Source organism: Neolamprologus multifasciatus, chromosome 11 (genome assembly GCF_963576455.1).
Source record: "Neolamprologus multifasciatus chromosome 11, fNeoMul1.2, whole genome shotgun sequence".
Classification (NCBI taxonomy): Eukaryota; Metazoa; Chordata; class Actinopteri; order Cichliformes; family Cichlidae; genus Neolamprologus; species Neolamprologus multifasciatus.
The window spans coordinates 20,712,780-20,730,692 of NC_140449.1; the positions used below are offsets into that span (position 1 = coordinate 20,712,780).

Here is a 17,913-nt window from a genome sequence, read left to right on the forward strand (position 1 = left end):
CATGTGGCTCTCCTCCCCACTTAAGAAGTTATGACGCATCATAATGCTGGAAAAAATAAGGCGACTCACAGAAAGTGCCAAATTTCAACTTACCTCTAATGTGTGCACTTTTGGGACTGTAACTTGGAAAATATTCACAGTAAGAAGTTAGAATAGTTTCCTTAGATATCTCAGAGTTGTCACAAAATATACATACAGTACTGTGCAAAAGTCTTGAGCAACCCTTCATTCTTCATATCTTGCTTTCAAGGCACCAGAACCTCACATTTTTTTAAGTGGTCTTGATCAATAGTTCTCCAATAGTTGTCTTTGGACATCGGCTACTTTTTTTTTCAGTCCCATCCTTATAGCCGAACATTTTTTGTTTGTTTGTTTGAAAAAATCACCTAGTTCAAGGGATGAAGCAGCGTTGTGTCTACACAGACAACAGACAACTTAGCAATAACCAACATTTTTCCCAAAGGGCTGTGGGCTGAAAAGTTGTCATATTTTAGCTTGATGTGCAGTGTGTCCTTAAAATTCTGAGCAAAGTGGCAGCCTTTAAAAAGCTCTCTACACCAGATGAAAAGTACCTGAAAGTTGTTTCCTTAAGCAATAATAAAAATATGCCAAATTACACAGGAACTTCAATCAACAGGATGGAGTGCTGAATTCAAATGCAACATTTTTGGTTTACATTGTTGTCAATATGTCCAGAGGAGGTCAGGAGAGAGGTACAGCAGTGTGTGTACAGCCATCTGTTCATCACAGTGGAGGCTCTGTTGTGGTTTGAGGCTGCATTTTAGCCAGTGGTGTTGGGGATCTTGTTGAAACTGTTGGAATTATGAATGCAGAAAAGTACAATCAGATTTTGATCCACCATGCAGTGCCACCTGGAAAGCATCTGATTGGCAGCAGCTTCATTCTGCAGCATGAGAATGATCCCAAACACACTGCCAGTGCAGTAAAAGCCCAGATAGAAAAACACACAAAGGAGAACTCTTAATCTTACCTCAACATTATTGAGGCAATCTGAGATCATCTTGACAGAGAAGAGAAGAAAAGGCAGCCAATATGAAAGAAAAAAAACGAGCCTTGACTGTCCTTCAAGAAGCCTGGAGAACTGTTTCTGGAGACTACTTAAAGACAACTACAAGAAAGTTTTCCTAAGGGAGTTCAGGCTGTGCTAATGAATAAAGGTGGTCATACTAAACCCATTTCAACCTCATTAGAATTGAAAAACGATCTTTTTACCTTATGAACCCCTCTGAAAGGTGGCTCAAGACAAGGACAATATACCAGCTAATGGTCTCAGATTTGACTGATTAAACGTATCGGTATTATCGAAACTGGTTTTCTGAAAGTAATTCGTTTCACCTTATAATCAATCAAAATTTGATTCAATGATTTCAAATATATATTGCATAAGCTATGTTGCCGGATTTCTTTTATAGACCCGCATTAACATCTATATTTGTCTTAGGCATGTGTTTCCCCTCCACTGCAGTTTTGATTTACACGTGTGTTTGTTCTGGAAATGTTTCTCTGCGTGTATTTCTGACGTGGAGTTGGCGGTCCCAGCATCCTTCGGTGCCGTGTTTCAACAGGTGCCATAAAGAAAAAAAACAACAACAACAAATGGCTCATATAGTCTTTATTACAGAGGCAGCAGCTACGAATGCCACACGGACCACTGGTTTTTCGAGGCTACAGTAAAAATAATAACCCCGAAATAACCCGGGTACAATAAATCTAGACAACCGTTTGGTGGCCACATCTTAAAAATCCTGCCACCTGTTATTTCGCCTTTCCGACTCCGTCCAATGGGAGTGAGCGGCAGGTCTGGAGGCGGAGAAAAGAGGGAGAGAAGTTGGAGGAGAGAGTGAGAGACAGAGTCGGAGAGACGGAGAGCCGTAGATTGAGTGTTTGTCGGTGGAGTCACATATTAAATCGCAGACTTTACAGCTCATCTGGGGACTCTTACTTCACATCCACGCCGTCGTCTTTTCCCCACCACCACCTCCTGTTTCATGCTGCTTACGTGCAGCCACAGGTTGACCGATTTATCCCAGTCACCATGGATTATTCCGCTTCATCCACTGCCGATTGTCACTGACAGGATCAAAATGGGAACGATCAATACATCACCGATGACTGGGAGAGAGACAAACTGATCTTATCAGGTGAGCGGAAGACGGAGCCATCATCAGCGGGGAAGCGACGCGCATTTTCGAGAGATAAGACCTGTGGAGGACCTATATGAAGGGAGACGAAGCGAAAAGATGATGGGATGGCCGTGACAACATGAAAAAGAAAAAGTGCTGTGGTCTGCTTTCATCCAGTCCGTGATTCGACACAACTAACCTGGGGGGAAAGGGACCGAGGCAGAAGAGGTCGGAGGTAGGTATATGGGAAACAGTCAAGGAGGAGATGGGTGGTCGTGAGGGTGTCTGGTTATATCATACTGGAAGTAGGCTGTTGTTTTGGATCAATCAGAGGATACCAAAACGCAAGCCAACTTATGGTTAACTGAGGCTTTCGCACAGTCACACTTCTGCTCTGATCTGGAATTATTATCCTTTAGTCTCTGAGGCTGATCTCATTTCCAAAGTGTAAAGCCAGAGGATTTGCACCATCCTCCTGGCTAACAACACAGATGACATTTATGGAATAGATTGCTGGAAGCACTGTGGGATGTGAGAGAACAAGAAGACACTGGGAAACTGAGAGGGGAAGCGCTGAGAGAGGCTGACTGGGCAACTGACTCAAATGTGACTCAAGGAATAACATATTCCCCAATTATGGCCACTTCACTCTGTGTTCCCTCTTTGTCACACATCCTCAGCTTTTGGAGTTCAGTCTTCTCCCTCATTTGTTTTAACCATCCATCACAATGTTTTCCTGCTCCCTCCTTTGTTTTTTCTGTATGTCCTTCATTACCACATTACGATAAGGAACCTGTATTCTCTATTGTTTTCTCCGCGGGCCACTTTATATTTCCTCTCTTTTCTCTTCCTAGACAGGTGTGCGGCCACAGCTGTGATCATGGAGCCTCCCCCTTCTCTGAGCTTGGCTCTGCTAGGAGGGAGCGAGGATGAGGACCAGCGATTCCTCCTTCCCCTGGGCAGTATATCCCATCCGTCCACCGCTGGCGCCCAGCCAGGATCAAACCACTCCAACCACATGGGAGGATCAAGCCTCGACCGTCTAAACGGCAGCACCTCATCCCCCTCGCCTGCCACGCCCAACTTGCCCGCAGCATCTCTCCCGAAGTTACCACTTTCCTCCGCTGGAGCTCAGCCTTTGCCTCCACCCATCCCCAATGCCCTGCACCCCACCAGCACCCCACTCTCTTCCTGTCTGGGCTCACAGCACAGCCTGAGTGGGGACAACTCCCCAGTCTACAACGCCCTTTTTTACTCGTCCCATTCGCCGTCCATGGAGCGGGAGAGGGACAGAGAGCGTGACAGGGACAGGGAGAGGGGATGCAAACACAGACAGGCCAGCCCTCTGGTTCACCGTAGGGACAGTAACCCCTTCACGGAGATTGCCATGAGTTCCTGTAAGTACACAGGTGGCGTCATGAAGCCCCTGAGCCGCCTCAGCGCATCCCGGAGAAACCTAATCGAGTCAGACAGCAGCAGCGAAACCAAAGAGGGCGCCGTTTCAGCTGTTGCTGGCGCAACTGCTGCTGGGGGGCATGACCGGCAGCGAGAAGCCCCCCCTACCTGTTCGGTGACCCAGTCCTCCACCAACCAACCCCCAATTCAGAGCCCGCCAGAGATTGTGATTTCATCCAAAGAAGATTCCCCGTACCTCAGAGGAGGTTATGACATCACCGACTCCACATCCAACCAGATGTCCATCTACCACCAGAACCATGCACTAGTGGAGAGCAGGCGTTCGCAGTCAGGGAGGGGCAGCAGGCAGGGAGGAGTTGGGGCAGTGGGTACCGGGGCCAGGGGCAGCACCTCCAAGGCTCCCAAACGAAAGAACCAAAACATTGGGTATAAACTGGGGCACCGCAGGGCGCTGTTCGAGAAGAGGAAGCGGCTGAGCGACTACGCCCTGATCTTTGGAATGTTTGGCATCGTAGTCATGGTGATTGAGACAGAGCTGTCGTGGGGCGTGTACACGAAGGTGAGGGACACAAATGAGTGACACTTAAAAAGACACACCAATAAAAAGATCACTTGGGCTTAGTGCTGGGGCTGGGCCATGTGTTGAAATGTTCTAACCATCAATCAAATTAATTATTTACTGAGTTGAAATCTTAAGGAGGCAGACCACAAAATTAGAAACATAAACTGACAGCTCTCCCTCAGAAAATACTGCCCAGAAGTCATCTAGTCGCTGATAACTGAGCGCAGTCGGTAGTGCATTGTCTTTTGGGAAACCAAGCTGCACTCCAGCCATGTCTTAGAAAATAAGCCTGATGATGACATAGCACAGTGAAGAGGGTTACCTCAGCTCTCACTTGAAAATTAATACAAGAAAGCATGCATTAGAAACTTGGAGTGTGGACAAGCCTGTGAATATATCAGGCAGAGGGGTCTAGAGAAAGACATTATGAAGTTCCCCTGTGGGAATTGTAGGAGCCAGTGTCTTTAGCTAAGGACTGATACTCACAATATCTTTGCCTCTGCTGCTTTAGTTTTGGCTGTTGTTTTGTTTTAATTTGTCTGTCATCAATCCCCCCAGGCTTTTAGAGGTATGACACAAAATTACCAGAGTGTCACGTTAATGTAGCTGCATTGCATATGAGTAACAATTATAAAACCAGGCTGTCGTGTCCCAAAAAGTTGATTCTGTTCATCTGGACGTAGCGTTTTCAGTGGGAGAAACCTTTTGTCACTCATCCAAGTGACTTCTTCAGTCTGAGCTGACTGCAGGTTTCCCCAACCTTATAAACAGTACATTTGCATAATGACTGACGGCTGTCATGTATGTCATGGTTATACCTCTGGTGCTTATCTAGAATCTCCTGGGTTAACTTTGTCTTATTTGGGCTTTTTTGCCTTTTGCTTTTTTTATTTTTTTATTTTACAAGCAGCCCATAAACACTGACAGGAAATGTAGGGGATAAAGAAAGAAAGAAGATTACATGTCCCAAAGGTCATCAGGCAGATTTGAACATTAGGTAGTACGATTATTGACCCTCTAAGTCACTAGGACACCCCATTTTTTACCCGGTTTAGGCGGTGCAGATGAACCTTTTAGTCACTGAATTCATGATTGCAACAACTATTGCAATGACCAAGCTTGACAGTTACTGCTTTTGGGTGATGTAATGCAAGGATGCTAAGGACATGGAGGGGGCACATTATCAGAAGGAGGCCAGGATCTCATTTGTTTGTGTAATGGGGGGTGTAATAAGCTGAATAGGCCCCTGGCTGCTGTTCTCTGTTTATTTTGTGTGTGCGCGTGTGTGTCAGGAAGCCTCGGACCATGTTGTGCTCACCTTGCTGTGAGACACTTTTGTCCTCGTTCTAGCCTCCCTTTTTGGTCAGAGATATGACACAGACTTTGCTTTCTTTAGTTCATAAGGTGGAAACATGACTTCTGCTTATGCAGCTTGTCATACATGGATCACCAATGATGTGAAATAATCTGTGAGATCAGCTGAGTGCACAGATTAACAGGTAGCCTGTTAGAATAGCCCAACTGGGTGTGTCTCCCCATCTTTCTCACCCTCCTCCTGTGTTTCTGTCTGCAGTCTGCGATCTCCGGACTCTTTCTGTTAATGCCGTTGCTAGAAAAATCTCCCTGCTGTGTCTTTTCTTCTACTTTACAAAAATCACTGCTTTAGAGGTCCTTTTTTTATTAATGAAAGTGCACGGTCTCTAATTCCCTTTCAATCCCTCCTCTTCTCTTTTATTCTCTTCTGTCTGCCTTTTCTTTCTTTTTTCCCCTGAAGGAGATGGCAGAGACTTATGCCCTCTTTTTCTGCCTGGGCCTTTTCTATTTCAACTTCACGCCTGTCTCTTTGTCCTGTTTTCTTCATTCCTTTCTTTCTTTCTTTTTTTCCCCTCCTTCACTATCTCTCTCCCTCTGCTCCGCTGCTCTTCCAGTGGGCGTCAAACTGGGGGAGTGTGATCGGAAGAGAGAAGCGGCTGGGTGAGAATGAAAGTCTGTGGAAGGAGGAAAAAAAAGGAAAAAGGCGATAATGAAAAGCCTGATTTAGGTTCTTAAGCTACAATCAATTTAGCCCTCATCTCAAACAGGCTGCGTTATCTATCAATACGAATCAATGGACTGAGTGATTTCGAGCAGGGTAATCAAAGTGTTTGTTAGCACTCTCACCATATTAATTAATTTCTGATCATCAGGGCATATTGGGGGAAAAACAAATCGTATGTGAAATGTAGAAAAACATTGCGGTCTGTCTTCAGCATCTTGCATTTCTAAAGAGAGAATCCAGAGAGTTAAGTGTGCATCAAAATTCATCTTAAATGGAGACTGTAAAATTTTCTGTCTTCTTTATGGCTGCGTATTTGGTTTGACTCCAACAGACACTGGGGTCCCATCAGACAGCTAAAACCCTCACTTAGATAATTGAGGTGGATAGAAGCCTGCTGGCTGTTGTGAAAAAAAAAATGGATTGAGATCCCGAGGATGAAAGAACGATCGGGCTGGGAAGATGAATGGGTGGAAGGAGGAGAGGTTCGCGCGCTGCTTTAAACGAGTCTAGTGGGCGAGGTTTGAGTGATTTCTTCCATTGATTATTGATAATCACACCCACACGCATGCACCGTGCACCTCTGCATACACATGCTGTGCAAACTGCTTTATTGAAAATGGATGCTGCCTTTCAGAGAAGCCATCCTTGAGAGCTCGTGTTGAAATATGATCGGTTAAGATCATTCGTCATAGGTTGAAAATATATAATGCACGTGTATAAATATAGCCTCTTAATGACTCCTTTAGGTCTCCCTTCTTTGACAATGGCTACAAAGCAAATGTCACTGTATACTGATCAGTCTGTGTAGCTCTACCTAAGCTTCTGCACTTTTTTTTCTGAAGGTCCAGCTGCTCTAGCTTTGCTCCCAAAAATAGAGATGAAGAATAAGAATGGAACCAAACAGAGTTGGCTGGATTGTGTGGAGCGTGCATGTTTCTGTGTGTTGGAAGGGTAAATGGAGAGAGGTTAACTGAGGAGGACACAGTGTTTTGTGACTGTGGGTATTGTGAGTAAGCTATATTCCTGTGCAGAAACAGCACAAACCCTATCAGCACACTCTTTTTGCCACATCTAAGACTTTTCCATTCATTGCTGTGCAGCCTCTATCTTCAGTTATCAGCCTTTGCAATTTAAGTTAAGTTCAAGTCCATGATGAAGGCCACTTCTGTAGGACAAAGTTTGATTGCAGATAAAAATTATTATCTTGTACAGCCTTCAGCGCTCTAAGGCACAGCTGTAAATTCCTGCATTGTAAATATTCAGGCAGTTGTTGAGCCTAGATAGATTATGTAGAGAGAATATTAAATGATGAAATAATTCATGAATGTGAAATAATTAAATTTTTGGCTCATGGTGACTTTTTGCCCAAAAGGCTTCAAAGAAAAAACCTGAGCCTTTAATTTGTTGTCATGCATTTTTAACTCTGCATGTTCTGTGACCTCTCCTCATGATCAGTGTCACTGCCACACACCCAGGATCGTGACATGTCAAAATGTTAACAGCAGTGTGAGGACAGCCTTCTATATGCTTCTATTATTATTTTGATGAGGAACAGGGGGTCCTGGTCTGACACGTGTCTCTGTCTGAGAATAACTGGGGCCCTTGGACACTTGGGACCTTAGCATGTGGGCTGTCACAGTCAGATCAATAGATCTTTCACAGAGGCTCACATAGCTCCTCGGGGCCAAGCTCCGAGCCACATTTCAGGCTTGCAATGCAACGCTGCTATTCTGAGGCGATGCCCAGCAGTTGTCGACTTCACCTGTCACACTATCAATGCGTGCACTTGGCATGTGTGAGGGTATCAAGTGTGAGTATGTACCCTCTGTCTGCTTCTCAACACAAGCATCAACAATGCTGCCTCCTATTTCCCCTTTGCTTCCTCGATTCCTTCCTTCCTTTCACTGTCAGAGAAAGTCCCTCCCTTGGCGAGTCTTAAATATGCCTCCATTCCCCCACGAGAGTCATTGCCTTCTCAGCAGCCTTAAAACCTCTTCCTCAGTCCCTCTGCAGCACCGCCATCTCTGCCCTCGCTCTGCTATCTCTGACATTTACTGGTAGACCTTTCTGCACATTTTCTTTGCTGGTCCACTTACAGTGGCTGCACGCTGCTTTAGAGACAGTACATGAGGTCGATCAGGGAATTAAACTCCCACCATATTCTCTAAAGAAGCTATCAGCCATCTCTGCATTTTTGTGCAACTGCACCTACTCTCCTTCTCAACCTTCTCCCTTTTCCTTCAGTCCATTACACGCTGCCTTCATCTTCTAGATCACAGACTTCTAAGCTACTGTAGATCCCAGAGGTCCTACAACTAACAGGTACAAATATGCTTGTTTGAGCATAACAAGGCTAAGCAACCTCTGGCTGTATGTGGAAGCGCTGGTACTTACATGGTTATGTTAAAACTTGTGTGCTCTGGTGGTAAACATTCACGTCACAGGGTGTATGGTGTCTCCTCTGTGTACACGCACACATGTGGAGTGCGTGTCTTTATGTATTTAGCTCTGTCACGTTAGTACCCATGGATGCACTTGCTAATGTGTGTGTGTCCACATCTGCCTTTGTCTGGATTTAATTGAGTGTGTATGGCCGTAATGGTGTATGCCGATGTGCATTCGAGTGTATGCGTATGGTGCGCGTGTGTGTGTGTTTATCCTGGAAGGGTGACAACGCTTCTGTCTATTGCCTGTTTCCCTGGAGACTGATTGCAAGAAGGCATCACTCTGACAGGGAGAGACTCCCAAGGCTAAGGCATTACATCACACGCAGACACATGTGCACACACGCACACATGCACAATCATACTCATTACAACCGCATGGTAAGTGACATGTATTTTCTCTCATGTCTGTGTCAATAAGGTTGAGGTAGGGGCAATTGGGGGAAACCCTCTAGATACTACCTGTCTGTGTATGTATGTGTGTCTCCCTGCTAATTGAACTAAAGAAGCTCAAAAAGCTCATTATCCCTGCATGTTGTCCACAGAGCCAGTGATCAATATACGCTAATCACACACTTATGCACAGCTGGCTAAGAAAGAAAGGAAAAAGAAGAAACACAAGCATATGTAAGTTGTATTTCCAACAAAGGAGCACCAAAGAGCCAATCATCAGCTTCAAAACAGCCAAACCAGGAATCATGTCAGTCAATCAGGGCCCTGTTAACATACCCAGGATATCTTTCTGTTATCTGGCTTCACTTACACTAACATTGGCAATCAGGCTAAGCGGTCACACCAGTGACAGTGCTTATTGACTCAATTATCAACCTAGCTTCGAGCACATTCACATGAAAGAGTGCCATTAGTAGCATCTGACCAATCACAAACATGGATGCGTCAACTGGCAGCAGAGCGCCTGGTTTTACAAAAGATAAAAATATAATAATGCAAAAATCTGAAGACGTTAAACACACAGTGCAGATTGAAACCATCGCGGTAGTTGAAGGCAAATCAGCATGAGCATGAGTGTCTGCAGCAGGAGAAGCACTGAACTGTAGACGAGACTTAAATAGTGCTGTATGCACGTGCGAGTGTTTTAACTGCTTTAGTCGGTAATGAATGCTCGGTCATTAGGGCACAGGACAATCTGTGTTATTCCACCAAAGTAATATTGAGATGTGCATGAGATAGTTTTAGTTTGTATTTTTTCTGCTGCAGCCCTGGTGCAGTTTAAGGCTCTGAGAGTAGCCGAAAGATTAAATATAAAAAGAAATTCAGTGTAGGAAAATACAATTGTTTCATCTAAGAATCTTCGAATTCTTATTGAATTTTATCAGAGAAACAAAGACTTTAGACACTGTTAAAAAACTGCAGACCCTCATGTTATCCTTCCACAGAGTCCAAGAATGGTGACACTATTTTGTAGGTGTGGATTTTATACCTCTTGATTTATAATCTTGAACATAACCCGCTCCAGAACAGGTCATATTAGCAGCAGAAGTTACCATGACAATGTCCCCCAGTAGCAACTGAACCACTTTTTTAATACTGAAAACCCCGAGTTAAATTTCAAAGTTACCTGGATAAGCCCAAATCATGCTTCCCAGTTTTTGCAGAGATGGACACACAGTTCATTTTCACAACTGTTTAAAAAAAAGTCCTTAATTTAAATTGGTGTATTAAACCAAATATGTGCACATTTTGGAAGTTTGCTTACTTGCTTACTTCTGTAAGCTTGAAGACTCAAGGGACTGTTTTTACTTAGAAAACCTTAATTTAGCCATGCTGAGTTCATTATTTAACTGTTTAGGCTTTGATTATGGTGGATGTGCAGTGCGGTTTCTAGTATCCATGTGGCTAAAAACAGTGTATTAAATAACCTCTTTAACTAAGTCTTCTGCAGCCATTAATGAAGTTAAGTCATTGTTGTTGGTGGGATGGGCCAGAGGCATCGAATAATGTTAGCACCGTGGATTGAGCCATAAATTTAGCTGTAATCTTGTATATAGTAAAAGTAGAACACGCAGGGAGTTTTTTAACACCTTATTTTGAGACTATTTACCAAACTTTTTTTTATCTGCTTTGTCTGTTTTCATCACATTTGAATGGTGTTTTTATGTCCCAGTGGCCATTGAAGTAAAAGTCATGCCTCTCCCTGTTTTATTACACAGTTATACAGGCTTATTGACCTAAAACAGTCAGATGCACAAGATATGGTCTATATGAACCATATCAGCCACTTTTGTGTGGGACGGTGAAGTGTTAGGTTAACATTTACCCATTTTTTTTATCAACGCTGTTATCTCTGAGGTCAAAATGCTTCTATGTTTATATTCCAGAGTCCTGAAATGTGCATGTCCAGGATGAGGGTAAAGCGCAGCCTAACCCTAAACAGGTCACAGGTGACTCTATGAATGTTAAGAGGTTAAGTGCGACACAGAAAATTTCCCTTCAGCTTGCATATATGATTTGTGGTAGGGAGCTGCATGCTGTTTCCATAGATGAGCACTGCTAAAGCACAGGTGTTACTAAGAGCATTTGCAATGATTGCACTTTTCTCAGGTCTCACTATAAGCGATGGCAGTGTGTTATTGAGCCTACAGTAAAAGTACTATTAAAACTAAAGCAGCCAAATGAAATTCAGCCATTTATCACTTTTTTTAAATGAATTACACCTGTGTTTGCACATTGCTCGTTGCCTGGCAACCCCACTGTGACAAAAATCCAGTTGGTGTTATTCATCACGAAATCACTTGATGAGCATGTAACTCAATAAACAATTAATCCCTACATTTCTGTTTATGAGCAGATTAAACCTTAAATGCATCTGCTTTTCTCTATCCAGCAACAATACGAGGCAGGTTAAGCCACGTATCAATATCATTCTGCTTGCAAACATAATTTAAAATAACAATACCAAATAAAGTTGAAGTCTGTTTTGATCATTTGTTTCTACAGGCAGCCTACTCCGTCATATACTGTTGTAACAAAATCCTTTTGGAAGCAAGTTTCACCAATCAGCACCCGTCTTATTAACGCAGCTGGGAAGTTACTTCGTCCTAAAAAGATTCAGACCAAATCGAAATGAATCAGAAGAGGCGTTGCCAACACATTACAATCGACTTTTATTTCAAGTTAAACTGAACAAAAACTAGCAAACAATCCCGAATATGTCCTCAAATGAGTTCAATTAAAGTGAAACTTTTCATTTTTAGATTTTGTTCTACTACACACACTTCGACACACTTAATGTTTACAGTACGCCAAGAAAAACTACGACTTTACAACATGTAGACATACCTGCTCCCACACAGAAACTGATCCTCGACTATTAGCTGGGGTCAGTGAATTAACATGATTGGTTCATTTGCTTCCTGATAAAGGTGATTGACTCTTTGGAGGGAGTGGTAGCATCATTGTATTCAGCACTCTTTGAGTGGCATGTCTCTCTCATATAAAGTCTGTAACACTGTATGGACTGGGATCTACAATCCAAAATTAGTCAGCACAGTAAACACTAATCCCAGTCAGTTGCTTGTGGTCATTTCAACTTGGCTGTGCAATATGCATCCATGCTTTGCAGAGGAGCGCAGATGGTCAGTGTATTTATTTATGTCCCCAGTGAAGTCAAGCTAGAAGAGAGCTTTAAGCTTTAAGAGCTTTCACCTTCTTAAAATAAGGGAAAAAAGGAAAACTCTGGAGTGACATTTACTTTTTATTGGAGAAAAAAATGGAAAAATGAACAAAGCTTTTTGTCATTTATGAAATTTCTACTACAGAACATTAACGGAAAAAAACACTTTGAAGAAAACAAGAAAGCTGAGAGCTTAATTGAATTACATGATTTAATTAAACAGGGTGTAATATTGTCTCATGGTATATATATTTAAGGATTAAACAAATCGTAGGTAAGGAAAGAACACGCCCAGAAATTTCCCTGCACATAATCCGCCTGTGAAACCGCAGCTTGTCATTAATTAGTGAGTGCTAGAGGTGCCTGCAGGTGGGAGCTTTTTGAACTTTGGACAGACTATTACAGCCGTTTCTTTACTGCTTCCAGCCTTCATGCTAAGCTGCTCTCTCAGCAAGATAGCAAACATTTTCCAAGTGGCAGAAAGTTAACTTGTTCCAGAAACATCACAGTTTCAAAGCTTTTTAACTTTTTTAATTAAGGCACAAGTCATGCTTGTTGTAAGGAATCATGTGATGTAAAGTTCATCATCAACCCGTGTCTGCAAATATGTGCACAGGCTCTAGAAGTCGAAAGGAGCGCGCATACACAGAGTACAGACTGTAGCGCGTGTGCAGTACATGCGTGCCGTCAAGCCTGCATCCCACCAATTTCGCATCTGCACTGACATTAAAGTGAAGCTGCTTTTGTCTATAAAGACTTTAATGCTGGTGCTTTCATTTATAATGCAAACACTTGAATCAAAAGGTGGCACTAAAAACTAATAGACCCATGCCAGCCTGTTAGAGTTTAAAAAAAATCATGACTGTAAAAAAGCTGAAATGAACAGAAGGCGAGCCAGTAGGCGCATATATCTCATTTTTGCAGTTAAGTTATTCACTATACAGGTGGAATAAGCGAAGTGGAAACAGGCAAACAAAATGCTTTTGACAGTGTAATGAGACAACTGTCAAAAAATCCCAACGACCAACAGACTGCTGGGTGTAAATGAACAAAGCAAGAAGGGAGACCGTAGAGAGAGAGAGAGGGAGAGAAGGGGGACGTAATCTCCCATCACATTGCAATTCACTAGTGTGACTGTGTTTAAACAGATATGGTGCTGAAAGCCAAGAGTGAAACCAGCATTTTTCTCATTAGCACAACAATGTTGGCTTCCTTTGCACCTAGTTTGCTTCAGTGGGTACAAATGAGATGTTAGCAGCAGTGGAGAAGGAGACCAAGACAAGCAAGCACAAGCAAATAAAGACAGAAAGACAACAGCTTCGGGTAAGCTGATAGAGGAAATCAGGAAATCAGTGTGAGGCAAAGCTAGATATTTTCCAAGTGTTGTGCGCTGGCTCATAAATGCACTGACATGAGTGACAAATGTGAATACATCCATACAGCATGTGCATTTTAGTGTATTATATGAACGGCGGAAGGGGAACCCAGTCTCAGATTCATTCTCAGATTGCTCTAATTACAGTCAACAGAGGAGCACGTCAGTGTGTATTAACCAACTAGACTCTGTGCGTGCTTTTGTGTGTTTGTTTGATATTGAATTAATACCATTAAGGCCACGAAGCATAGACAGAGACCCTAAATAAACACAATAACACACTAACACACTCTATTTTCCAGGAGGCTGAGTTGCAATATATATTCATGAACCCAAAATGCAATGTGGATTCTGTCTAATAACACCACGGAGGAAAGACTGAGTAATATGTGTCTAAACTCAGAGTGCAGACCCGGATTAAAGAGTGGTGATTAATGCTCAACAGTCTCCCACTTCCACTCCCACTCCCACTACCCCCAACCTACCGCCTAAGTCTTAAGGTGGCTCAGGTCTTTCCTGGTCCGGTGAATGTGCTTTGAGTTTCTTTTTTCTTCTTTTGATGTGCGTGTGTCTATTCAATTTTGCATTTCAAAACACAGACCTTGAGCTGATGTGGACAATTGAGTCTGATTGGCAACCTTTATTTTAAAGAATTAGAAATTGAATCAAGCTTACTGGTTTGTTTGAGTTTCTGAGCTTTTGCTTTTATGTGCTGATTTTTTTTTTTATTTTTTTTTTTGCCTTTGAAACTGAGCATTTGTAATGAATGAAAATGTAATGAACTCCTTAAACCCATCCAGTGTACTGCTATGAAAAAATGCAATTTCTGATAAAAGGTCATACACTTAAAACTTGTTTAACTGGTGACGGATGAAAAGGAAGCGTGAAAACAGTGTAGTTTGATCTGAAGCTTATGAAGTTTTTATAGGTTTAGTAAGTCTGCATTTAATACTGTTAGCAAATGTACACTGAAATCTTTCTTTCTCACATTCATCCACTGATTCATTCCTGCATTTACATTATATTAACACAACCAGATACGTCATTATCAGTATAGATGTATTCTCCAATGGACAACCAGACTCTCCGGAGAGCAGCTAACAAATTAATCGAATGCACTTTCCCCTTTGAATCTCTTTGTGTAGATCAGATGTGTGTAGCCCAGTGTATTCTGACCAAATGTACAAATGTGTTGTGTACGTGTGTGCAAACATGCGTATGATAGCTCACGTAAGTATTGCTGCTCTCGCAGTGTGAAAGGTGAGGGGGTTAAAGAAGCCAAGTAAGTGCTATGAGTCGTATTGATTGGAAGATACTGGGCGTTGATTATAAGCCCTGTGAAACCAGACAAAGACTTAACGCTCGACTGCAGAAAGATATTGATAGGCGAAAAGCAACCATTCAACTTCTGTTCTTTGAAACTGGCTTTTGTTTTGTCTTTGCTGAGAAATTGCGACAACAGTGCTGATGCTATTTTAGCAAAGGAGTGAGAGAGGAGTGAGTGAGTGGGACATCTGTGAAACCAGCCTAGTGACTGAGTCTGGACATTCAAGTTTTTTTTAAGACTCTGTTGTTTTAGGTGAAGCGGACTGAACTGAGTGGAAATAAAATCAGTGTAAAATCAAACACACAGCTAATATGAAACATTTTTCAAGGATCAGGATTTGGGCTCAGTTACAGAAGAGGTTCTTTCACTTGGTTCCAGTGAACCAAACTCTTAATGCTTCAGCATAACAAGACATTTTGGACAAGTTCATGCTCTTAACTTTGTGGAAGCAGTTTGGTGATGGCTCCTTGCTGTTCCAACATGACTGTGCACCAGTGCACAAACCAAGGTCCATGGACATGGATGAGACGTTTTTCTTATTTTTTCAGTGCACACCTGTTCAACTGCTCATTAACATAAATATCAGCCAATCACGTGGCTGCAGCTAAATGCATTTAAGCATGTAGACATGTACTCATAAAAGACAGGCTGAGGTTTAAACTGAACATCGTGGGGAAGAAAAGAAATTGATGTGACTTTGAGTGGCACGATTGTTTTTATCACACAGTATTTGAAAAACTGCTGATCTTTTGGGATTTTCCTACATATATCTGTAGGGTTTACAGAGAATGGTTTGAAAAAGAAAACATAGCCAGTTAGCAGCAGTTTGGACAATAGAAGAAAAACATTGCCTGGTCTGATGAGTTTTGATTTCTGCTTTGACATTTGGATGGTAGGGTCATTCAATTGTCACAAACAGCATAACTGTATGGATCCATCCTGCCTTGCATCAGTGGCTCAGGTATTGCTGCTGACCATGTCCATCCCTTTATGACCACAGTGTACCCATCTTCAGAGGGCTCCTTCCAGGAGGATAATGCACCATGTCAAAAAGCACAAATCATTAGAAATACTGGTTTCTGGAACACAGAAAGGAGTTCAATGCACTCAAATGAACTCCACAGTGAACAGATTTCAATCCAATAGAGCCCCTTTGGGATGTGGTAGAACAGGAGATTCACATTGTGAATGTGCATGTGTGATGTTATCATTGTAATATGGAGCAAAATGTGTTTCCAGCACCTTGCTGGGTCTATGCCATGAAGAATTAAGGTAGTTCTGAAGGCAAAAGAGGTCCGACCCAGTATGAAGTGGGTCTGAGTGTATATATAAACTCACCGGCCACTTCATTAGTAAGATTTGCTGTGGAAATTCTCCCTGTTTCTGATGCTGACTTTGAATTAACATGTTGAAGTGCTTAAACACTTTTTTGACTACATTGTGTTGTGGAGGGGGATTATGGTGTGGGGCTGTTTTTTGGGGGGGTTTGGGCTTAGTGTATGAAGAGTTCCTTTCACTTAGTTCCAGTAATACAAACTCTTAATACGTCAGCATACCAAGACATTTTGGACAATTTCATGCTCCTAACATTGCAGGAATTTGGGGATGACCCCTTCTTGTTCCAACATGATTGAGCACCAGTGCACTAAGCAAGGTCCATGAAGACATGGGTGAGCGACTTTGGTGTGGAAGAACCTCATTGGCCTGCATAGTCCTAACCTCAACCTGATAAAACACCTTTGGGCTGAAGTAGAGTGGAAACTGTGAACCAATCAGTGTCTGACCTCACAGTAGAATGGTCAAAAATTCCTACAAACACACCCATAAACCTTGTGGAAACTCTTTCCAGAAGAGTTTAAGCTGGTGTAGCTTCAAAGGGTAGGCCAACATCATATTACACCGTATGGCTTAAGAGTGGCATGTCACGCACGTGAAGACAAACAAGCGAACACTTTTCATCCATTGTTTCAGACAATAGATGAACCAGGAGACGGCACCACAGCCCAGCATCAGATTAATAAGTATTACTTTGAACTGTGAATCATGCTGCCAAACATAAAAACATACAGAGTTGGAAATAGTCCTAGCTCCCCTCTTAATCAGGCTGGGTATCTGATACTATTCAAGTTCACCTTGTTCATGCAAAACTAAATTTTGATGGCAACTCTTGTTGTAGCAGGTACCAAACTAGTTTTGTGACTGAAAAGCATGTGTAGTTTTCAAAATATCCCATGCCTATGGATGCACTCTGCACTATTAAAAATCACAATAGCAGTAGCACATACTCACACAGCCTTGTACGTGTTATAACTACTCCTTACTTTTTATGAAGATCAACATCCATAGTTAGTTTAAATGCTAAATAATTTTCTTCCTATTCAACCATTAAACATTTCAGTCTCAAAAAACTGCATCCAAATATGCACATCGCTCACTATAATAATATAAGGCTATGTAATAATATAAGGCTAATTGTGTGTGTGCATGTGTGTGCGTGCCAGTCTGTGTGTGCTTTAGCAGAGGTCAGTGCGAGGTCGTTCCTGCATGCTACATATTGCTAGTCAAGATGACTGTTCGTGGCAGGTCAGAATGACCCTCAGGCCACGGAGAAATGTCCCTGCGCTCCCGAGGGGCTGTTAGCGTGTGTTGTCGTCCGTCATTGTACTCTGAATATTAAACCAACCGTCATGGCAAAGTCAATCTGTGCATATTACATTTGTGCTCTAATGTCGTGTCTCCAATGATAAGTGTTTCAATTTTCTCTCTACAGAGCTCCATGTACTCTCTGGCCCTGAAGTGTCTGATCAGCCTGTCCACTGTCATCCTGCTGGGGCTCATCATAGCTTACCACGCGCGGGAGGTTCAGGTAAAACATATGTGCATGTGTTGTGTCTCGCTTTACTGATCTGGACAAAAAGATGAAGTTAAAATAAAAAAAAATCACACACACATAGCAGACTGTAATACAACAAG

At 42.5% G+C, this 17,913-nt stretch overlaps 1 protein-coding gene across 1 annotated transcript in view; it reads left to right on the top strand.

Annotated features, from left to right (window-relative positions):
• The first annotated feature begins 1,746 nt into the window (after positions 1-1,746).
• The window catches only part of kcnn3 (potassium intermediate/small conductance calcium-activated channel, subfamily N, member 3), a 59,868-nt gene continuing 43,701 nt past the window's right edge, over positions 1,747-17,913 (top strand). The window contains exons 1-3 of the mRNA XM_085177442.1: positions 1,747-2,379; positions 2,999-4,119; positions 17,711-17,806. Coding sequence (XP_085033568.1) covers positions 3,025-4,119; positions 17,711-17,806 — 1,191 coding nt within the window. The 5' untranslated portion in view covers positions 1,747-2,379; positions 2,999-3,024. The remainder of the gene's footprint in view (positions 2,380-2,998; positions 4,120-17,710; positions 17,807-17,913) is intronic.